General features: G+C 43.9%; 1 protein-coding gene across 3 annotated transcripts in view; it reads left to right on the top strand.

The window, feature by feature from the left end:
* The first annotated feature begins 2,286 nt into the window (after positions 1 to 2,286).
* VCAN (versican) overlaps positions 2,287 to 24,245 on the top strand; it is a 117,813-nt gene continuing 95,854 nt past the window's right edge. For 2 of the 3 annotated variants that reach the window (XM_083817571.1, XM_083817569.1), the window contains exons 1-3: positions 2,287 to 2,487; positions 9,460 to 9,535; positions 18,828 to 19,199. In XM_083817571.1, the coding sequence (XP_083673697.1) occupies positions 9,466 to 9,535; positions 18,828 to 19,199 (442 nt within the window). In that variant the 5' untranslated portion in view covers positions 2,287 to 2,487; positions 9,460 to 9,465. Of the gene's footprint in view, positions 2,488 to 2,576; positions 2,676 to 9,459; positions 9,536 to 18,827; positions 19,200 to 24,245 lie in introns of all 3 variants that reach the window. The other variant, XM_083817570.1, reaches the window with a different exon arrangement.

Genomic DNA, 24,245 nt, shown 5'->3' with positions numbered 1-24,245 from the left:
CCATAAAAAATGAGATGCATGTGAGCAGAGCCGGGGCTGCTTGGCGCTGGGGTAGCGCGGAGGATGTTGGAGGCTGCCTTTGGTTTGACCTTGGTCATGTACAATGTCTCCGTTTGTTCCCCTGGACAGTGCTTCTGGAGGGTGGCCTGGAGAAGGGGAGGCACCTGACACCCTTGGGTACCTTCTGCTCTCCCTTCCTGTGGCCTGGGATGGTGGCACGGGTGTCACCACCTCAACCAGGAGCCGCAGGAAAAGGAAGGAGCCATGGGGGCTGGTGGATGTGAGGGGTTGGGTTGATCCAGGGGTGATCCGGAGAGATTCCCAGGTTATGTACGTCTCCTCAAGGGGTTTCACCTGAGGCCCAAGAGGGGACTGAGGTTGCCTGGGGAGAGGGGACAGAGCCTTATTTGTGGGACTCACACAACCCCCTCGGGGCAGGGAGAGCTGAAGGGGCTCATCTGAGACAATGCTGGAGAAATTCAATGTCAGTTTTCTTCTTTCATCCCAACATCATGCAGAGGAAGTTCACACAGCTTTGGCAGCGAGGGTGGGAAGGGGAGGCCAGGGCAGAGTAAGGAGCAGGGTTAGCTCTGATAGCCCCCTGCCAGCTGTTTGAACAGAACCGCAATGCCTTTGTCTGAATTTCCATCAAAAAAGCCTCAAAAATATGCCTGCAACTCATCATAGCACCCGGTTGAAAGCATCGAGTCGCGTTTCTACTGGCCGCATTGCTGCACAAGGTTTAGGGTTCAGGAGCCCCACAGCCCATTGCCACACAGACCTGCTCTGCTGGGATGGGGCATGGGTGGAGGCACAGGGAATGCACTGGGACTGACCCCACCAGCTGGGGACCCCAGGGTCTGGTGGGGTGGCAGAGGTGGGGATGTAGAGAAGGGGATCGGACGCTCCTTGGAGCCCTTTCTGGAAGTGAGCAGCTGTGGGTTCACCCTGCTTGTGGCACGCTCTGCGACAGCAAGGTGAGGATTTCACCCTATGGTCTAGCTCTGGAGAGGAGGCGAGGCTCACGCTGACCTGGGCCAGTGTAAGCCACCAGGTCTCTGTCTCCCCCTGTTTGGCTGTCATCTCCTCTACCTCTCTCTCCTCCGGCTTGGCACTGAGGGCCGTGTTTGGAAGCGAGGGCTCTGGGCTCGTTTCAAACCCACTGTCAGCAAGGCTCTAGGGATGGAGGCACCGGAACAATGAGAGCGAGAGGCACCGGAGGAAAACCCCTCCTCTGCCTTCCTTGCGATGGTATCTCGGGTCTGCCAGACATGTGCCCAGAGCGGCGTGGTCAGACACACCTATTTCTCCAGGCACTTCTTTTCTGGCTCCGGATTTACACCTTCCTGGATGAGGGGGCTGTGGCACGCGCTGCTCTGGGAGCCAGCGTGCCAGAGGCACTGCTTGTGCCAGGGTTTTGTGCCTGCTGAGAGGAGCCTTGGGTGTCTGCCACAAACCGGGATAGGTACACTGTGGGAAAGGAGCTGCCCGAGAAACACCCCAGACCCTTTATTAATTGGTAAAAGTCCCCTGTTACAGGGTGCTTTGGAGCTCTGCTTATGACTTCATCTCCAGGAGAGGTTTGGACAGCAAATGCAGAGTCTAATCTTAAGGAGAAAAAAAAAGGGGGGGGGGGTGGAATAAGAAAGAAAGAAAAGAAAAGTGGCTGGAGATGCGTAAAACTAGGGTGGAGAAGCTTGGCTCGGGAGGCTGCCGATGCGAGGCTGCCTGTGAATTGGCAGCGGCGGGGGAAGTTTGGAACAATCGCCAACATATTCTTTCATTGCAGCCTCCGCTGAGGTCGGGGAGGCAAAGAGGGGGGAAAAAAGGGATCTCGGTCCCAGCCACTTTCCCCATTGCAACCGGCTTCGGGAGCCAGAGCGGAGGAGGTCTCCCCATTCTCTTCCCGGTTAATTGTTTAATTGGGGAACAATGCGCGTCCTGCACCCGCCTGCCCCTCTCCGCGGGGCCGAAGCCGCCGAGCGCAGGGACCCGTCCGGGAGTCCCGGGGCGGGGGGCTCCGGGGGTCTGGGACCCCCAAGGGCTGCCCAGTGGGTTCCCCGCGGAGGGCAGTGCGGGTTTGTAAGGGGGGTCGCGGAGCCCCGTGCGGGAGGGCTTTGGGGTCTCTCCCGCTCCCAGAAGCTGCGGGAGTGCTGCGATTGCGAGGGAGGCTCTGGCGGAGCCTGAGAACCCTCCTCTCGCCGAGCCAGCGCCCCTCCTCTGCAGCGCTGGCGGTACAATGATATAATAATGATGGGTGGCTGAGCCTCGCATTTGAACTTGCAGGCGAGCTCCGTGCAACTCGGCGCAGCTCGGAGGCAGGTGCTCGGGGAGCAGGGGGCACCCCGGAGCCGGCCACCTCCTTCCAGCACCACGACCAAGAGGATTTTTTTTACTCGTTCATGCGGCCACTGGGATCTCTGGACTAGCCGAGCCGCCACACCGTGATTTTTTTTTTGCAATCTCTGCAATACGCTACCTTTTAAGGTAACTATAACTCTTTTCAACGCGCTTTTTCTCTCCCCCCTTCCTTTTCACGCGGGTGCCGGCAAACACCTAGCTTTGTTAAATTTAAGACGATCGGTTGGCCGGCGGTACCTGGAGGGACAAAGACTTGAACCGCAAACCTTGAGCGGGAGAGAATATCAGTGATTGGCGAATTTAAACAACCTGGGGTAAGTTCAGCGACGCGCCGGGGGAGAGGAGAAGGGATGCTCGGGGACCCGCAAAAAAAACCCTCCGTGCGCAGGAGAGAACAAAGAAAACTAAGAAAAAAAGATTTTGGGGTGGGAGCCCTGGCAGAAGTTTGTGGTGCTGGTTGGTTTCAATGGCCGGGAAGGTAGAACTGCACCTTGGTTTGCGGCGGGGTCCGGAGGGAGAAGGGAGGAAGCTGTTTTGTACGGACCCTAAATACACAAAGCGCTCGTGTAGCAGGAGCCACGGCAGTGCTAGGAGGGAACCCTTCCTGCCACCAGGTCTCTTCTTGTGCTGGGAAAAGCGTGTGCTCAGCCTCCTCCGCCCTTGTGTGCTCCCCCCACCCTCCCCTTCTTTTTCCTTTTTTTTTTTTTCCTTCTTTTCTCTTTTATTTTTTTTAATTTCTTTATTTTTTTTTCCCTTCCTTTCCCCGATGTTCCTGGAAAGCTGCTGTCGGGGCAGAGCGGGACGGAGGTGCTCAGGCAGCATCTCCCGGAGGAGGACGGCGAGCAAGCATCGTCCGAGCCACTTTTCCACCGCTGGAAGGGGGGTGGGTGGGTGAGGAGGAGGAGGAGGATCACAAGGTCAGCGGAGCAAAACGCCCCCTCTAACCCCCACGGCCAGCTTCTCGGGGGCACGGGGCACTGCCTTCCCCCGCCACTCTCCTTGGGTTTTCCTTTGTTTTACAAAGAAAGTGAGAGAGCATCGTGGAAGGAATTAAGGGAGTTTCGACGGCGGGAAAAAGCGGGTGTGTGTGCGTGTGTGTGTGTGCCGGGGGGCGGCTCTGCCAGAGGCTCGGGTACCCCCAAGAGGGAGGGGGCCCCGCGGGCAGACCCCTCCATGCAGCCCAGAGGTGCCTTCCCCACACAAAGGGGCGGCGGGGAGCGGCCGAGGGCCAGCCCTCATTGTCCCACTTGTCACGTCCTCCCGGCCGCCCCCTCTCCCGCCGGGCACCGGGATTAAGCCCCGAAGGATTTTTTTTCCCTCTTTTTTCCTTTCCTTCTTTTCCCCCTTTTTCCTTCCTTTTCCCCTCTCCCCCTCTTTCCCCATTTTTTCCTTCTTCTTTTCCTCTTTTTTTCTTTTCCTCCCTTTCCCCCCTTTCCCCCCTTTTTTCCTTCAGTTTTTCCTTCCTTTTTTCTTTTTCTTTTACATTTTTTCCTTTTTTTCCCCATTTTCTTTCTTACTTTTTTCTTCTTTTTCTTTTTTTCTTTTTTTCTTTTCCATTTTAATTTTTTTTCCTTTTTCATTATTTTTTTCTCCCTTTTCATTTTTTCCTCCTTCTTTTTTTTTTCCTTTTATTTTTCCCTTCTCTTTTCCTCCCTCCCCTCCCCTTATTTTTCTTTTACCTTTTCTTTTTCCTTTTCCTTTTTTTTTTTTCTTCTCCTCCTCTAACCAATGAGTGTCGGAAAGTGTTGCAGAAACCCATCGCAGGACAACCAGAGCGTGAATGTTGGGTGGTTTTCCTTTTTTTTTTTTTTTTTCTTAAGGGAGGTGGCGGAGGGGGAGAAAGAAGGAAGTTTCCTTCCAAAAGGGGATGAGTAAGACTTGGCGGGCTGCGAGCCGCGCAGCGCTCTGGCGGCGGGGCGGTCCCGGGGGCCTCACGGGGGAGGGGGGGGTTCACCGTCTGCACCCCAAAATCTCCCCCCATCCCCTCTTCCCACCCAGAGGAGGGGATGGAGAGCGGAATGGGGCCTGGGGGCGGCGGGTCCGGCCGGGGGGAGCCGCCGCGGAGCCCCCCCGGGCTCTGTCGAGGAACGGGACGGGTCGGGGCGCGGCGCGGCCCCGGGCGCCCCCTGGCGGGGGACGGGGGACCGCGGCCATGAAATGGTGGCAGGGAGGAGCTGCTCGGGGCGGGGGTCCCCGTCTCGGTGCCGTGCTAGGGGCGGCTCCCACAGAACAGGCCCGAAGCCGCCGGGGAGGAGGGCTGGAGCCAGGGGCTGGTGGCCTCGGCCCGGCTTGTCCCCCCGAGCCAGGGGGCACGGGGAAGGCTGTGGGGTGCTGGGAGCCCCCACACGCCTCGGACGGGTTCCTGGAGCATCTCCGCAAGCCTGCCCGAAGGGACAGGGCCGCTTCTGGGTTAAATGAAGGCCTCGTGGGGACGTCCAGGGGCGGCTGCCAGAACACACTGTGCTCTGGTCAGCCTCCCATCTGTGTCCCACTGGCGGCTGGGATGGCCGGCAGCAGGCCCGGGGGCTCCCCTCCGTGCCCAGGGTGGCGAGGAGGGGATGCTGGAGGTGCCCCCAGGTCCTCCATGAGGGCCTCACGGAGTCCTCTGCAAGTGGTGATGGGCTGGGCAGATGCCACTGGTGAAGCAGACCGAGGCCAAGTCGGCCATGTGGCAGCATGGCCTGCTAATTAATCACGTGGCCAAGGCATAGTGTCACTGGTAAAGTCAATTAAATGGCACTTACACTAAAGCTGATACGTGTTGGCAATTAATGGGCATATCATTGAAGGATCAGAGGCATGCAGACGCAGAATAAGGCACAGAGCATGTGTCTCTGAGGAAGGACGGCAGCCGTGAAGTTGTCCGCCACCGCTCAGCAAGCGGCAAGAGAGATGCTGCATGTGGGATAGGTCATTTCTAGCCTGCCCGGGCTTCGCTGGAAAGTTGTGTAATTTGCTGTTTTACCCATTAGTAGGAGCAGCAACCTCAAGTCTGTAGTGCCAGGTTCTCATAGGTGTGTTTTTTTTCTTTTTTTTTTCTTTTTTTTTCTTTTTTTCTTTCTTTCTTTGTATGAGCCTTACCTTCACTGTGCAGGTAAGGAGGGTAGATGGGTAGAGACTGCTTTTTGCAAACATATCCCACTCTCACAGTCCTGCTGTGGAAAATGTGCTGAATCAATGTCAGCACAACCTGAGAAGCTGCAGCCTTTTGTGACAGCGTCACCTCTAGGAAAGTAGCTAATGTCTCATTTTTCCAACTTTGGAGGAGCTGGGCAGACTTCTTGGTTGGTACATCTCAGTCTGTCCCACACTGGGACAATTCGCCGTCTTTCTTAACCCAGCATTAGAAAGAGAGACGTGATGTTCTCCCATCTGGTTAAATTAAAATAGCATTGGTGTGAGATCAAGCTTACACTGCAAACTAAGTGTAGGCTGGAATAAGGTCAGAACTTATTGCTCCTATGCCTCTCTGCTCTTGCAGGGAAGGTAGCAGCGCCTGCAAAAATAAGAGTTCTGTTCTTTCCCCAAAGAGAGAACCTCCCCTGCTAGTTTTTAAAGATGTGAAGTATATCAAGGACTTGGCATCTTTTGGTTTAAAAAAAAATTACTGTGCTCAGGGTTGCATCCAATTTAGAAATGTAGTGCAAATGACTACTGTGGATCAGTCTGTATGCAGTAGCTCCTAATAAACTGGACCAGTACAGCTGGACACTAGCCAGCAGGCAACCTGAGTGTGGTCACATGAAGTAAGACACCTTTTTTTTTTTTTTTTTTAATAGAAAGTGGAAATTAAACACTTACTCAAGTCGTGCAGCCTTTAGTTGGCAGGATTTCCTTGCTGTGTCCATAGCATTATGGCTTTCTCTTCCTCAAGGTGTAATGACACCAAGGCAAAAAAAAAAAAAAAAAGTGTATGGAAAAAGGTATGATTGGAAAGAGTTTGGCTAATTGTTGTGGACTTAGGGGCAGTACAGCAGCCAGCCAGCAGAGGCCATTATAGAAGAGCCGGATGGGAGATACAATCAATTTTAGAGCAGGGATTTTGTCCATGAAAACAGTCAGCTGTAGTCCCTGGTACAAGGAGTGGAGGCAGGAGCAGCTCCATGTGATTGCAATGCCCTGCCTTGCCTGCAGCTCCTGAAGGAGATTGTTGAGGTCTGAAGAGCTCTGTGTTCTTCCAGGTGAGACTGCCTTGGGGGCTGAGTTGGGTATTGCTTTTTTCATCTGCTGCTTAGACAGGGCGATGGGGTAATTGCACATTTAATTCTGGCAGCTGTAGTGGAGCAGCACTCAGTAACCCAGGAGTGTTTATGGGAGCCTGTGGAGGACCGGAGTGTGAAAACCCTCATGCATGGCGTATTGCATGGGAGTCATGTTTGTGAATCTGAGGGGTGAGAATTGAACCCTTTCCCCAGCATTTTTCATTGCTTAAGGGCCTCAGGGTGGAGGAGATTTAAAAAAAGAAAGGGTTGAGAGGTGATTTTCCAAGTGCTGGGTGGGGATTTTTGGCAGGTGTCTCATATTGAACTCTGCTCAAATGAGTGCAATTTTTTTTTTTTTTTGAGCTGTCCAAGCTCTCAGTGTAGCAGGTGTAATTTTAGCAGCCCTCTGTACAAGGCCAAGAGTAGAGATCACAACCATGAATACTCTGATGGTTTGGTACCACCTGGTCTTCAGCAGGAAGTTATCTCTCTGAAGTTGTCTTTTCTGTTTCCATATTTTTTTGGGGTATATGTGTTTTTCGTGGCTGAAAGCTGAAGATGTTGTTTTCCATACGATTCCTCAAATTGCCTTTATAATGCAGTCACCCATGCAGGGCTGGGGCTATGGTGCTGTGTGTGTATGTGCGAGGTGGAGAAGAATGTGATGATGAGATCCTTCCTACACCCTACAGCCACAGCACAAGGGAAAATGAAAGTCCTTTGCTAGTTCCTCTTTCTTTGTGAATTTGTTTGATTCCGTTGTTGATTCCCTTGTTTCTGGTTAGAAAATCCAAGGTTGCCTTCTGGGGGAGGAGGGAGACGAAGCATATGGGTAAACACAAAAAGCTAAACTTGTAAACAGTTTGTTCTAGGTTTTTGTTTAGCTGCTGATACAGCCAGTGTGTGACGCATGGGAAACACATGTGGACAGAGCAGCTCAAAGGGAGATCTGGAACCACTGTGCCTTCACAAAAGCCAGAGGTCTTGCTCTGCGGGTGGGTCCTGCATTCACCGTCTGTGAGGGTGGAGAATGCTGTGGTCTTCTCTTCTCCACTCTGTCTTTAGAGTGCTTGTGTTAGTCGAGGAGCTGCTCTGCAGTGGCTTTGGTGCTCGAGGCTTCACAGAAGCTTCAGGACACAAGCGTTACTTGAAGCGTCTTCTGGTTTGTGCACATCTGTAGGCTCACAGTGACCTCTTATTTTCTGAGATGTGTAATAACGAGGATCATTTAAGTCTTCATCTAAGCACAAAAATGGCTGCCTGTGTCTGAAAACTGGCCCACTGCTTTAGAAGGACTCTGACGTCTGCAGCTTTTACCTTGTGCAACCTTCTTGCTCATGAGAGCCTTCCATAATGTGTTATGGGGGATTGGTATACTGGGCACAGAATAGATTTTTATCAAACTAATAACTGTAGATAGTTATTAAATAGCTACTTTTGTTTTCTTCATGTACAGCTTTGCTTGTGCAAATTGTGGGGAAGATAAAACTGTTTGGCTGGCGTTAAAGTCTTCAGAAAAAGTTTAATGGAGGATAGGGCTTGAACTGAATGAAGTCAAAGAGGTCTTGGTTCTTGTTTGGGATTCAGTCATAAAAATCCTGTGAAGTTAACATTGCCAAATCAGTGATATCACATCATGCTGTGAGCGCTCTTGAGTGGATGAAGCAGAGATGGGGCGTCTTTGGCAAGGCGCAGCCTGCTCCATGGAAAGCAGCTGTATTCTTTCCTCCACGCCCTGGGAATAGGCTGCAGCACATGTTTCTCCGTGCAATCGGCCAGCCCTGGCCATCCGCATATAGGGAATGAAAAACTCTTGGGTTTTCAACCCTTTTGGGTGGGAATTTTGAACACGATGCTGTTATGCTAGAGATTGCCTCACTGGAAGGGCTTGGTTTGAGATGTTTTGCATCTTTTCTTAACCATCCAGCCATTACAAGGTAGATGCCAATTCACACAGGCTCCTGTGAAGTTTGGGCTGCAGTTGTAATCTGTGTAGAAAACGTTCCTGAGGTTGAACATATCACCAGTAGCTTTCTGAAGAAGTTACTCTGTCTTGCTGTCATGTTCAGGATAGCTTGCGGAGGTTTGTGGGTGTGTTCGTTAATGCTTTAATGCTAAAACCTTACATGTAAAGACTAAGGAATTAAAATGCTAATGTAAAAAATGCTAAAATACGTATATGTAACACAAGGTTCATAAAGATAACACAGGTCTGTATCTACTAAATCTCTATTTCGCTGTTCCATAAAGCAATTCAGCTGTGATGTCTTTGAGTTCAGGTTACTTGCCCAAGTTTAGAACCCAAGCAGTGTATTTTGGCAGCAATATCAGGAAACTTGGGATTTTGTGATTAAAAACTTTTTTCTAAGGGCAGTGCTTGACAAACTGCTGCTGAAAGCTGTTCCCTGTGATGGCTAGATAGTGCATATGTGTAACTATGTGGAGGAGAAACTATTTATAAAAGCATTATAATTGTTGACATTTATGGGAATTTTAATGCTTTTGTTAGCGTGCTTCTTAATTTTTCAGGGTATTTGCAGATTCAAGCAAACCTTTTCAGAAGCTTTTCTTGTGAAACAGGTTGTTTGTTGGTGCTAAATGATAAGACAGTCTGTGTTACGATCATTAAATTACCTGGGGGTTGGCTCTGAACTGGCAACACCTCACCAGGGAGAAGTCATCGTGTTGTACTCATGTACTGCTACCGCTGTATGGGATTAGGTTTAAAACAGTGAATAAAATGCCACAAGATCAGTATATTAAGGATTATTGTACTGTCCTGCTGAACATCTTTCTTGAGCAGATGACCGCTTCTAATGTCGTTGATAAATGTTAAAGTACTGAATTGTCACACAATGTACTACTAACCAATTACTCCTTTTTTCTTTATTTGTAGGTCAAGATGTTGTTAAATATAAAAAGTATCATATGGATGTGCTCCACGTTAGTTATAACATATATGCTACCTAAAGGTAAGTCTGTTATACACCTTATCATTTATTAATATTTATTTTAGTGACAATGGGAGTCAGCATGGTCCAATTGGTAGAGTATTTCCCAGGACTCAGGAGATTTGGTTTCCGCTCTTGCCTCTGCCACTCTTTTTACTGTACTGTGTAACTAACTTTGTTTCTGTTTTCTCCCTATTGCCTTACTGATTTATACAGAAAACACTTGGTGGGTGGGCATGCTTTTGAAGAGGTTTTTACACACCTATCTGATATCTCTGGAGGCTTGTAAGTGCCATTACTGTAATTCAAGTGATGATAAAGGCGGTAGCATAGCATGATAACAACATTACATAGCATGAAGCAAAACAGCTTGCCTTCTCCAAATGTTCAAGAATGTGTCTTAATCCTTTAGCTTGTGCTTGTGAAATATTGGACCTATTGTTCAGATATGTCTCGTCCATTCAGCATGATTCACAGAAGAGCTTCCCCGCAGTAGATAAGGTGAGAGCTGCCAGGGGCTAATTTTAGTGTAAGGCAGACACCCTGCACAAGGGCTTCAGTGCTGCTTATGGGGAGCAAGAACAGACTGCTGGGACAGACGTAGACAGGCTGCAGAGGTGGTAAATAAAGTGGGAGATTCCTGGGGCTACAGGAAGAGTGGTTTTGCATACCTACCATCAGGTCCCAATGACTGTTCCCATCTAAGTCATGCCACAGCAGAATTTTGGGTTTATAGGTCACTGACACCCTCTCTGTATTCAGGGTGAAAGGTGACACATAAAAATGGGACATGGGGAAAACCAGTAGCCCCAGTTTATGCTTGGCTTTGTGGCCCGCTGAAGAGCAAGAAGATGGGGACAGTTGTGTTTAGTGGAGTTGACTTAAAAAGAAAACATGTTTTTCCTCCTTTTTCTCAAGCAGATTGGGAGTCTTCCTCCTTAAAGCTACTTTTGTTTCACCATTCTTCACTAAAAACACAACAAACCAGGGTGATTAGAGTCATCCTCAGGGACAACAAACTCAAAACGTCAGGCAGAGGGGAAGCCACTAAAACTGAGCTTCCATTTTCTTATTCAAGAAGGGCTGAGATTCATTTGATTATTAAATGTTAAGCTGTTTTTCCCCATTTTTTACTTAGTAAAATGTCTGTAAATGTACATTGATGTGTGGCTCTTGGATCCACACCAGACATTTAATAATTTGTTCATATGAAGCATTCTGAGAGGCAAAGTAAGTGATGGTCACAAGAGGTCATGAATTGGTAATGTAAGTCTACATAGTAAACTTACAGCTTTTTGTTTGATAAGTTATAGCTTTCTTCAAGGCAGAAATGTCTGTTTTAATATATGATAAAGTTAAGAGTGTTATCCATGGTTAGTCAGCTTTAAAATGGAGTAAATTATAGTATATCACTCAAAGGAGGAGAGGTATAAATATAGGATTTTAAACTGATAATTGATCTTGGGATGGAAAGCATGTGAGGAGAGAAAAAGCACAGCAAAGGAATCTGCCAAGATATTTAAACCTGATGATTCTGCTATGACTGATTTAAAATCTGTTCATGATTATTTTGGGCATAGGGGTCAATCTAATCTTACATATATTTTAGCAGTAGATGGGGTAGTTCTGCCTTTTCTCTATCCCCTGGGTGCTAGTTGGCATGTTTTGCTTTGTGATGATACTACTGTTTATGGGTATATAAGGCCAGCTGAATCAGGTAAATGAACTATCTGAAAGCAGATGACTTTTTTTTTTTTTCAGCTGGATCAAGTCTTTGATCTGGCTCAATGCTTTGCACATCTGCTAGAGCTGGCAGAACTAGGGGATTGGGAATGTATCGCTGACTATGGGAAGAAGTGGGTCTGACCCTTATAGTGGTGGAACACAGGGTGTCACCTTTAGATGTCCCCTAATTTAATCCAGCTTTCGTCACCTCTAAAATGGCTTTTGTGACCTCCAGAATAGAATTTCAAGTAAACAAAAAAGTTCTATGTGAAAGTGCTGGAAAGGTCACCTCAGGAATATAGACCAAGTTCCAACTTGTCTTTATTCACCGGAAACTTTTGCAAGAAGTGTAGAAAGACTCTTTTGTTCCTAGAAATACACTGTAAACTTCATGAGTTTTATTTTCAAAGTTGAGGGTTGTACTTTTGCCGTAAAGGTTCTTAAACATGAGATTCCTTAGAGTGTGGCCATGGTGGAGAGAGGACAAAGATGATGAAAACATTTTCATAAATCAATCCAATAGAGTCTGGTATTGATCCATATCTTTCTGTTTTGTAGAAGTAACAGTCAGTTTGTGTGTATATATGCACCCATTTTTGAGGATAGGTGTTACAAGATCACAGACAAACTTTTCCAATACAGCTGTTTCTTTAGTTAAAAGCAAAGCAAACTTTAAAAATGAAATCTGTTTGCATTTTGATAATTAGACAGGAATTTCTTAAGTTTCAACTTTTTTAACATCCTGCTTTTGAATGCAAAATTTATGCCTCAAAATCTTTCATGAACCACAGATTCCCATACCTCTGTTCCTAGAATGGATCTGGTAACCCCATATGGCTTAATTAAGTAGTCACTTGCATATGATTAATAGCAATATTTCCTTTCAGGCAAAATTGTTCTGAAAGCTTAAAGTCTTTCTTTCAAAACTCATATGGGGAATTTGATAAAAACAACTACTGATTTCTAAGAAATAAGTTCTGGTGAGTTGGCATTTTCTACTAGGAAATATGTTATGCTGAAAACTTTAAACTTCAGTTGAAAATACTAAGCATCTGTAATATTTGGAAACTAACTTTATTTTCCTATCTGCACAGCACTATTCTCTAATCATGTGTCATTCAGTCTGATGTTCAATTTTGGCATCATTCAGGTTGCTTCAATTATTCAGCTGCTTACCGGATCATCCTAAGCACTTCCCTTTCTCTGCCAGTGGAAGGCAAATAAAACCTGGAAGGCTTTATTTGTATGTTCACCTCAACATTTCTCTTTCCCTCTGTCTCTCTTTCCCTCTCTCTTTTTTTTTTTTTTTTTTTTTTTTTTTATTGTAAGTGTAAATCCTGGAATCTGGGAGTCAAATTAAGGCATAACAAAACTGAAGCTTAATTTAGAACAGAGCAACTTATAAGCATGCAAAATTTTATGCATTCATCACTAATTATTATTCATGTCTTTGTTTTCTCTTCCACTCTCATCTATTTGAATGGTTACGTTCATAAATACCTAGCATATATGCATGGCAAGCTTGTTAGTTTTTATGTAGCAACGGAAGTATTTTTCCTTAGAGAGCAGACTGAGAATGCCCTCTCTAAGACTTGAAATTCTCAGAAGATACATTTGTCAGGAGGGCAGCAGGAAACACAGTGTAAGCTTCTGGGGTCATGGGAGTGCCCCTCTGCAGGACCTTTGCTGTTTGCTGGGTTACATGTGAAGGATTAATGACAGAAGTTCATGAGCAAGGTTTACACCTACTCATAGCTTGGTATTTACTCACTTTGAACTAGTTGGTATCATGATATTGTAGTTTACAAGCTGGACCTTGTGATTATGGTCAGTGTTGGAGTTTACCTTACCCGTTTTAAGCTACCATTTGTCATGCCATGAGTGAGTATGCTTTCATGAAAGCCCTGTAATCCAGATAAGAACACAAATGCCTTAGGTTGCAGTGTGTGATAATGTCCTTTTGAAAGTGTATAAATAATATCCATCAGTTTAGTGTATTGTGTTTATATTGTATATGTACTATAAAATATATATGTGCATGTGTATGATGTCTGCACATCTGCATGTACGTTACATTGAGTTCTGCAGCTGTGTTTTAAGTTTTCCTGGCTTCCTTTGTTTTTCTTGCAGAATATGAAAGTAGTTGGTTCTTTGTTACTCTGTCTCCTTCTCTTACTTTGCTTGCTCAGGCCCCAAATCACCTGGCAAAGAACTCAGGGAGAACTTTCTTTGGGTCTTGGTCCTCAGTTACCTCTGCTGTCAAAGTTTCATATCAAAGTTTGTGTAAGCAGTCCATTAATTTTAATTTTTGAATATCTTCATTAAAAGAAGGGTTAATGAAATTGGGGTTACTGAAAAGACTTCTCTTAGACTTATTATTAGTAGTCAGATTAACAGAACACAACTTCATTGGTCATTTCAGTTGCTCTTGACAGACATTGTATGTATATGTAGGTTGTGGATGAAATCAAAAATGAGATTATTTTTATCTCATAAATGTGGTTTAAAATAGAATCTTATTCTTTAAACACCTTTTTGTCTGCTTACTGTGTAACAACATTCTGTTCAGTGAAGCTTAATTACATAGCAAAATTGTTCCTATAAGCATTGTCACTTCATGTAGGGCATTTGTTTGTTCCGCTTTTTGTCCATTCCATACCTATTGGTCTTGTCATATGGTTAATGTAATAAAACATTGCAGAGTTCTGTCCTTTTTTTATCCTTTAAAATTCTACTTTAAGAGTTTTGTACCATTTACTGAAAATAAATAAATAAATAAAGTGCACAAAGAATTCTATGGAGATGCTTTGCTTTCAAGTGAGAAGTTTTTCTGTAGTTTGTGTCCAACTTCAAAAGAAAGATATCAAGCCATATGTCATTGGCAAGGTAAGTTATCTTTACAGCCAAAATGGTAGACTAGGAGGGCCTAAGGCATTTTTGCTAGGGGGGGAAAAGTGTGAAAAGTCAAGCTGTAATTTTTATTTTATTTATTTATTTATTTATTTTTAAGAAAAAGAGTACTATGTGCCATCATCTCCATGATAAACGGATTAATATATCTTAGCTTTACGTTTGGGGAAGATAGCACAATATTAAGTCTGTGAAAATCCTACCCAGTAATTTAGACCTAACAGGACTGACTTTTGTCAAGGCATCACATAGGAAAGGTCCTCATTCTACTCATGCTACTTATTCTGATGTTGGAGCTATTTAATATTTAAATTGGGGAAGACACAAAAACCCAAATGCTAAGGCCCACAGGACCTGCTGGTGAGCTGACTGTATAAAGTGCTCTGAGCCTGACGCTGCAGTCCCATCATCTTGTACAAAGCTCCATTGACTTTGCTGGGAGTTCTGCCAAGACATGTCTGTGGCCAGGTGATTTGGATTTAACTGTGTATTTTTTTCCTTTATTGTCTGTGCATTTTCCCTAATGAATTAAGTATGCCCATAAGTGATACATTTTAGTTAGCAACAGAATGCTCACATTAATTGCCAGCCAGTTTAGACAGAATCACAGAATCGTCTAGGTTGGAAGAGACCTCTAAGATCACCGAGTCCAACCTCTGCCCTAACACTAACAAGTCCTACACTAAACCATATCACTAAGGGCTACATCTAAACGTCTTTTAAAGACCTCCAGGGATGGTGACTCAACCACCTCCCTGGGCAGTCCATTCCAGTGCCTAACAACCCTTTCAGTAATGGAGTTCTTCCTAACATCCAACCTAAACCTCCCCTGGCACAACTTTAGCCCATTCCCCCTCGTCCTGTCACCAGGCACGTGGGAGAATAGACCAACCCCCACCTCTCTACAGCCTCCTTTAAGGTACCTGTAGAGGGCGATGAGGTCGCCCCTGAGCCTCCTCTTCTCGAGGCTAAACAACCCAAGCTCCCTCAGCCGCTCCTCGTAAGACTTGTTCTCCAGACCCCTCACCAGCTTCGTTGCCCTTCTCTGGACTCTCTCAAGTACTTCCATGTCCTTCTTGTAGCGAGGGGCCCAAAACTGAACACAGTACTCGAGGTGCGGCCTCACCAGAGCCAAGTACAGGGGGACAATCACCTCCTTAGACCTGCTGGCCACACTGCTTCTTATGCAAGCCAGGATGCTGTTGGCCTTCTTGGCCACCTGAGCACACTGCTGGCTCATATTCAGCTGCCTATCAACCAGTACTCCCAAGTCCTTCTCTGCCAGGCAGCTTTCCAACCACTCAACTCCCAGCCTGTAGCGCTGCTTGGGGTTGTTACGCCCCAGATGCAGGACCTGTCACTTGGCCTTGTTGAACTTCATACAGTTGACCTCAGCCCATCGGTCCAGCCTATCCAGATCCTCCTGCAGAGCCTTCCTTCCCTCGAGCAGATCGACACACGCACCTAACTTGGTGTCATCTGCAAACTTACTGAGGGTGCACTCGATCCCCTCATCCAGGTCATCGATAAAGATATTAAAGAGGACCGGCCCCAGCACTGAGCCCTGGGGGACTCCACTAGTAACCGGCCTCCAACTGGATTTGGCTCCATTCACCACTACTCTTTGGGCCCGGCCATCCAACCAGTTTTTAACCCAACAAAGCGTACGCCAGTCCAAGCCACGAGCAGCCAGTTTCTTGAGGAGAATGTTGTGGGAAATGGTGTCAAAAGCCTTACTGAAGAAAAGGTAGACCACATCCACAGCCTTACCCTCATCCACCAAGCGCGTCACTTTGTCATAGAAGGAGATCAGGTTCATCAAGACATTTCAGAACAATCTCTTGCTGAAGAATGCATGACATTACGAGTATTTTAGGTCCTTCATGGATAGGTGAAGGTATGGTATGAAACAGTGATATGGTATGGAACACTTGGAAAGCTTGTGATTGGTGAGTGGGCAATACCTACTTTTCTCAAGTTGTGTTCAAATTTCTTCTAAGGAATAGTCTGTCACATAACATGCATAGTAGTTGAAAAAGAGACCTAACATTGAGTACAAGCATAGGGAAAATACTAAAGAAACAAAAGGGCTATATGGATTAATAAAAGATACTGATGCTTTCTCCATTGACAAGTAAATTCTGCTTGGACTACTGCAAGAAACCAAGTTTTTTGTTACTGTGCAGTAACATCTCCTAGCCTTCAATGCCAAACATTTTTTTTTTTCAGTAAAAGATCTTTTCTCACCTTCTGTCTTATTTTACTCATTCTCTCTTCTCATCTGCTAGTCAAAACAAAAAGTGCTTTTAAAAAGCACTTTATAATGCTTACTACATTTAGATGTATGTTTGTACCTACATGGTCTTCTCCTTTTCTAGATTGTGGTCCTGTGTAGGGTAAATCCAGTTTGCATATCATGATGATATGTGTTTGCTGCCAAGGGTTTCAGTCTACTGATGTGAAGACAATTTTTAAAGAGAATAAATTTCCTCAGGTTTCAGTACTGATATTCCAAATCACATATAACCAGAAACAACTCTCTTGAAAGTTTATTAAAATTCTGTCAGTCAGGATAATTATAATGAGGTCATTTTTCATTTAAGAAGTTCCTGTAATGTATATAGATGACAAGAGATCATAATAAATGCTAAATATTTTGAGACTGATTTTAATCTCCCACCTGTGCAATTTGGCAGTTTTTCCATCACAACTGATAGGACTAAGTCTTCATTCTATTTTTCTGGCTCTACCTCATGGTAATTCAATGACGTTTCAAGAAATTAAAGGTGATATAAGAGCCAGTGATGTTTTCCTACTATAAATCTTCAGAATAAAACCAGCCCTTTCCAGTTTTTAGCAATCAATTAACATTAGGGAAGTCAACTTTTTATTTCCTTGTAAGCGGTATCTGACTTCCCCCAAATTCTTGCTTCAGTGGTTTGGTGGTGTTTTTATTTATTTTTTTTTCCCAAATCAACGTGTTAGCAATCAAAGCTTTTGAACTGGTGTTTAGTCTTCTGTAACTTCTACAGGCTTGCCTTCAATTTCAATTTGCAATTTCTCTAGTCTTCAGTTTTATATTGGTCCTGTTTTTGTCATCCCTTGTTTTACATACAGATTCTTGCTAAATCTGGCCCAGGCTGTGTGAAGCAATTAATGCTTGACTGTTAAATGTGAGTTGTAGCATCACCAGTCTCTGTTTGCTGGTTAATGTAAGTCTGAAAATCTCAGTGCATGCCTGAATCATAGAGTGAAGCACCTTGCTGGTAAATCTACTCAGACAGTCCAGTTCCATGTGGACTTTTCAGCTGAGATTTGTATGCAGTGCAGCTGTATTCGCACAGCACTACACCATTGGTGTTATACTTTCTCTGGTCTAATCAGTTTTAATACAGATATCTTGAATGTCTCTGTGTTGTGTTCCCAAGAATTTCAACTTAGGTAGGCTTGAATAGAAATGACCTAAGGACTTCTGGTCCAATTTCTGGGTATTTTTTTGTTAGTCCAATATTTTTCTTTTTAAAATTAGTTCTTTATTATCAAAATGCATAGCCAATATGCTGGTGATTGTTGTATTGAACTGTTTTACAAGATACTATTAAATTCTTTATGCTACATAATGTCATCTGTTGCTGTTAAAATAATCAATAAGCGGTTTTTCTTTTTTTTCCTTTCTCTTTCTCTCTTTTGTGTTTCAAAATATTCTACTCCTTTTGTGAATAGACGATAGATAAATAACTAGGTAATGTTCATATGCTGGTGTCTCTTATTTCACTGTGCTGGTGGCTGGTATTTGAAGATATTTTATTTCTAAACATCATGAATCTTAGCTGACTTAAAATTGCTGATCATCATTTTCAGCCTTTGAAGAAATGTGTGAGTGCAGGTCAGTGAAAGAGGAGATATAGGTTCTATTACATGTCAGCTTTTAATCTTCATTAAGCCATTAAATATGGTGAAATAACATGACACAGAAAATAAATCTAACTGAAATCCTGTCTTCAGACAGTTGCTGTGTGCAGGTTGGATGAGCAGTAGTCAACTTTCCCCTCAGGATATTGTCAGATGGAAGCATTTCACTGTAAAGTGTTTGCAGCTGGAGATGTCATAAACATGATAAAGGTCCTATCAAGTCAAGTTTGAGCCAAGCAGGGACTTTCTGCACACTTTGCTTCCTTTTTTGCTTTAACATCCTAAAATACTTCATTTCTGCAATGTGTTAATGGCCCCTAGGCTACAAGGAAATAATTTTGAAAGAATGACTAGTTGGGAGGATGTAACTGGAAAGGCTTTTGTTTCAGCATGTATGCAATAAAAAGAGTTAACCCTTGAAAGACTAATGGTATAAGGGATGCAATGTGGAACAGCCTATGACTTTGCATACTTCTAGGATGTGAGCACATGAACATGCTGTTTTGAGGTAAGACAAGGAGTAAAAGTCAGTAGCTCCCCTAAATGCCCCAATTTGTCCAGACAGGAAGGGGCTCAACAAAGGGCTGACGATGTTGGTACAAACTTTTTTTACCTTACAATGATCAGACCTGTTATGAACCAGCTAAGGTTCATAGAATTTTGGTCTTGAAATTCTGTTAGTCATTAAATACCAATGAAATGTATGTTTCTGATTTTGCTGGTCCACTAATGCAATATCTCCTTTCTCTTCCCCTCCCTCTTCTAGTTAAAGCAGAAAAAAAAACCCTGGTGAAAGGATCCCTGTCTGGAACTTCAGTCCTGCCATGCTTCTTTTCAACCACACCCACTATAGCCTCCAGCTACGCAGCTGAATATCTTCGAATCAAATGGTCAAAGGTTGAACTGGATAAAAGTGGAAAAGATGCAAAAGAAACCACAGTCCTGGTGGCCCAGAATGGGAACATCAAAATAGGCCAAAACTACAAAGACAGGGTGTCTGTTCCAACCCATTCAGAGGAGACTGGTGATGCTTCGCTGACTTTCTCTAAGCTGCGTGCGAGTGATGCAGGGGTGTATCGCTGTGATGTGATGTATGGAGTTGAGGACACACAAGGCATTGTATCATTGGCCGTTGATGGTAAGGATTTATGTTTTTCATTTGTAGTCAGCAGTGATTACAGTCAGCATGGCAAAAGCTAATAATTACCATGTAACTTGAAGGCATTGAAAGGACCATCTTTAGCAAATTGTCCTTCTTTAAGTGTTGACTTGTTCCATTCTTGTTTTGTTTATTTTTAAGAATCTTTTCCAGCCTGTGGCTTTCCCATTTCTCAGTTACACCTTTTGGGAGGCTACTTTTGATTCTTGGAACAAATGCCCTTCACTTGTTCCCATAGTAGTTCGATTCCTTGATTGGTTTTATATCCTTTGCAAGATGAGCTCCTGCTTTTACAATTTGTTTTTAGCAGATACTTCTAAAGTTTTCCTAAACCAGTCCTTTTGAACCATGGGACATAATATAATACATCTATTTGAAAACATCAGTGTCTTTACAAGAAGACAGACTTGGTGGGCAGAAGTAGTTTCTTTATAATAGTTTCTGTAGAATGAAAAGAAGCAACTGCCTTGCCCTAATGGAGCTGTGGCTGGCTTCTCTTGCCACTTGCCCTGTCTAAACTGAGGACCACTCTTTTTGTGATAGGAGCATCAAGCACAAAGGAAGAGTTTCTTTTGTTCCCATAATTATTGTTGTATAGGTTGGAGAATCATCTGCCAGCAGCTGCATGAAAACACATAGGGAGAAGGCAGCTAATATTCTTCCATGTGGAAGATCCAGGGCTAATAGTTGGCTTGCAAGCACTAGAAGGAAATAGCCTCCAAAACTTTGAGGAAGAGAATTTTTCTTATAAAGAAACAGAAGAGACAGGGCTTTAAATAGAGTGTAAATGGCAAAAGGAGCATTGGATCTATAGGTGTTCTTCTCCTAAGATCATGTTTTTACAGCATAAGTACAGCGTAGACTGCTCCAGAGCCTGATGCTGTATAGCCCTGTCAGTTTGGCACTAAGCCTGAAGTAATAAACTGCTGAAAGGCAGGACATGCTAGCCCAGGCACTGTGCCATGTCAGTGCAAAGTCTGGGCCCAAATTACTCCACTTAGGAGAACACTGTGCTGTGTAGATGTACCAGCTTGCACAAGCATTGGTTTGGACTCTGCCTTGTGCTTCTTTGCACTCAGGTGTTTTCTGAAAGTTGGGTATTTACTCAAGTGATTGAACCTCCAAACAAACATTAGTATCTGCTTTTGAAAGACATGGCTTTGGCTAAGATTTTTGGTAAGCTTAATACTGCGTTGTTTGTCCAGTATGTCAAACCTAACTTTAGCAGTCTTTTGGCGTCTATTCAATGGAAGGTTTTGAAGGTGTGGTCTTAATTTGGAAATACAATAAATCAGTATAACTATTAATGTCTTTATAACTTCATAAGCTGTTTAGTACTAATGGCAAAAGCAAAAGAAATCCTGGTTTGAACATTATTTTTCACTAATGAATGTACCTGGCATTCCTTCTTCCTTTTCAAGTGCTCCCTTGACTACATAGCTATATCCAGGAGCAGCAGATGTTCACTACAATAAAATATCAGATGATTTATGGCAATACTTTACCTTGTGTTAGTGTTCCTGCAGAACACTGCGATGAGATGCACAATTCAGGTCTTTTTGGAATATAAAGAAAGTTTCACACACACCATTTTCTCTCTGAAACTACTTTTTTCTGTGATTACTTTAATGTCAAAATTCGGGGTGAAGAAGCCAGATCTTGACCCACACAGAAAACAGCATTGTTAAGTTATCATTTTTGCACTTGATTTTCCATTTTCTACATTAACTACAAATGGCATTTATCAGACTTTTAAAGATTTCATATTAGAGTTGTCACTCAAATGTTATGCCCTCATTTCAGTAAGGGTTTCTGCATGCTTGCAAATTCAACTTTTATCTTAAAAAGAAGATAACAAAGGGAAACGAGTTTGTCACAAATGTAATGTAATTTAATTTGATTACATCAAATTTTTGAGCCTGCACCCCAAAATAATAACAATTGCCAAAGGAGAGAGGTGTGTTCTCTGTGTGCATACTTCATCGCCTGTTGTTAGCACACTATGGGAGAATCCTCTTTCCATGTTAATCGCGGTAACTTTCGAGGTGACATGTGGGGTGGTTCAGCACTCTGTTTTGGTCCACTCTTCCAAGCAGAGCTGGAGCTGGTGTTTGCGCGGAGCCCCATAAAGCCCGGGTAAGACTATCACCAGTTTTGGTAACTTGCACATTCCAGGCTCATAGAGTGAAAGACAAAGTGCATTTGAGTAACACTCTTTCTCAGAGGTCTGAGAGACATGTTTTGCTTCACCTTTTCAGTGAATTAAGTGTGTGGACAAAGTGGTTACTGTGGTTCAGCTAATGTTAAAGTAAACTGCTTCATCATACAGCTGAAACCCAAAGTAAAGCAGAATTACTCAATTGGAAGCTTTTGCCAAACTGACTGTGTGGCGACAATTTAGAGGTAGAAGTAGTGTTACTGATGCTTCAGAAAGCAACATTCTTCTATTTCTATTCTTTAAGTGACAATGCTGTTCTGTACGTTAAATCAAGTTAATAAATTACGGGGAAGGCAGCAACACAGGGCCAGAAGGACATGCTGGGTCACTTAATCTGGTTCCTTTGGCATTGCAAGTAACAATGGTACGTGCCGTGATATATGCCTTCATTAATCCCAAGATCAAGCGAGACTGCCCGTTTGCATGACTTATCAGGCACTTTGAGTATTTCATCCCAAAGATCCGTGCGGTTAGACTGAAACATACCCTGCACATTACTATTTTCATTTCACAGCTGGTGAAAGCGTAAGAGAAGGGAGGGGAAACACTTAATTTTAGTCGACACAGGAAGCCTTGGAGCCACCAGATGCCTACCCTGCTAGTTATTGGCAACCACGGAGCTGTCCTTGAGGCCAGGGAAGGAGCCAGTGCCGGCAGGTCCGCAGTCTCGTGCAGAAGGGCAGTTTCGTCACACTGGATACCTCTTTTCCTGTCACTAATTGTGGGAAATACTTTCCTTACACCCTGCTTGCTGCTATAATTACATTGACTTCTCAGACAGGAAGCTTTTGCGTTCAAAATAGATCTAACAGTCCTGCAGTATTATGCACTTGGAGCTCTTACAAAAAGTGGAATATGCAGAACACATGTCGTTCGTGTTTGTTTTTCCTTTGAGGTGTTGTCTCCTCTGCAGCCTTTATACTTTTCTGCTTGAAATTTTCCCCTTTTCTCAGAAACAGTTCTTTCTTTGTCAGTTCTTGCAATTTTATTTTTCTAATGTGTTTTGAGTTTATCTTCAGAATCCTTCTTGTTATTGATATTATTAAACCCACATTACAAACTGTCTCATGTTAGGAGCCCTTGGTAGTTGTGCTTGGTCTTTGTAGGCCCCTTCCAGCTGATCTATTCTACTCTATTATCATAATTTTTGGATGCTCAAAGTTATTTTTTCCTCCATTCCTCGTTATTTCCTTGCCGCCGTTACCTGAAAATCCCAAGCACTAGAAGCCTTCAGATAATGAGGAGAGATGGTTTTCCATTCTTGTTAGCTTCCTCTCCCTTCCCACTTCTAGCTGCTTCTTGGCACTGGGGGATTTCACCAGTATCCCAGTAGAGACATGTCAATAGAAACAAGGTAGAGGTTAACTACCAGTAGGCAATGATCTTCAGGCCCTCTGACGATCATCCCTGAGTATTTGCTTGCCCACTAATAGTTTACCAATCACGATTCCACAACTGTGAGTTGGCTGCTAGGTGTGAAATCAGGAAACAGGAAAATGGCGTAGGATAAGTTTTACCTTCAGCAATTTAAACTCGGGTGCCTGGCCAAGGCTAAGCATGTTGGCTCGTGCTACTCACAGCTCCTCTCTGATGAGGGTTGTGGGTGAGATGAGCTCTCTGGGAGACCATATCCCTCTTCCCTGACCAGAGAGACTTAGATGGATAATGTGAACGAGACTCCTAACCTTTAGGCAAGCAAACTTAGGTGAGTTGAATGCTGCAAAGGATTTAATAAAAGTGTTATTCTGCCTCTCTATTTCCATGTTTGATCCCTTTCTCTAGGTATAATAAAGTCCACTTGTATAAAATAGTTTCATAATACCTCATAAAAAGCTGACTTAGAAATGCAGAGTAACAGTATCCTTCATTCTTAAACATAATTGAACATTTAATGAAATTGTCATTTTGTGTGGTGCTATGAAATGGAATATTAAAAAGCAATATAGATGACCAAGTGTAAACAAAATGAAAAAGTGTTTTTTGATTATCTATCTTGGAGATGTCTGCAGGTTTGAAGTGGCAAATATGATCCTTCAGTTTTCTTGCCCTTTTTTATCTTGTGATTAAATACTCGTCTTGTCAGTGAGTATGTTTTAGCAATAGTGTTACCCTTTTCTTACTGATGTTTCAGGAGTCCCCTGTTTTCATCGGCCTTCTTTTGTTAGTTTCTCTTTGAATCCACTGCATGTCTGAGAAGCCTTTTACAAATTAGGTTTGAAAAAAAAAAAAAAACACAGTAAGGAAACTCTTGGGCTTAAAATACTGGCCTCCTAAATGGGAAGAAGCAGCAATTAGGGAGGCAGAGTAGATGGTAATTCACATTTTCATTTTTATGCAAACTCTTCTTTCTTAAAGGCATTATAATGATAATAAATGGGAGTTGTTTCCAATGTGGGAACACTGCCGCTCAATTGTGCTCTGAGCCCTGAGAGATTGTGTGTTGACAATCTAATTGATTTATTCTCTCTAAAGCCAGAACTCCCCTTTATTATTGCTGAAGTATGGCATTTGAAGAGATTTTTTTTAATCTTTTAGATTTATCTGTCTTTAAACTTTATCACCTGTTGATGATGAAACTCCATGCTTCCTTGAGAACTAAATGAAAATTGTCTGCTTCATTTTTAAGCTTGTACTTTACTCTCCCAAGTGAGTGATGCTAAGGAACCTCTAGCTCCCTTAGCTATGAGGAAAGAGCACAATGAATAATGGCCATCAAAGGGAGGGAGAGGGGAACTGACTTCAGGGTCAGAAAGAGCTGAGTCTGAGCACAGGGCACCTCAGGGGCAGGGAGGAGAATGCTGTGGTCC

Source organism: Anser anser (assembly GCF_964211835.1).
Source record: "Anser anser genome assembly, chromosome: Z".
In the NCBI taxonomy this organism is placed as follows: domain Eukaryota; kingdom Metazoa; phylum Chordata; class Aves; order Anseriformes; family Anatidae; genus Anser; species Anser anser.
This window is presented reverse-complemented; position numbering and strand designations above follow the sequence as displayed.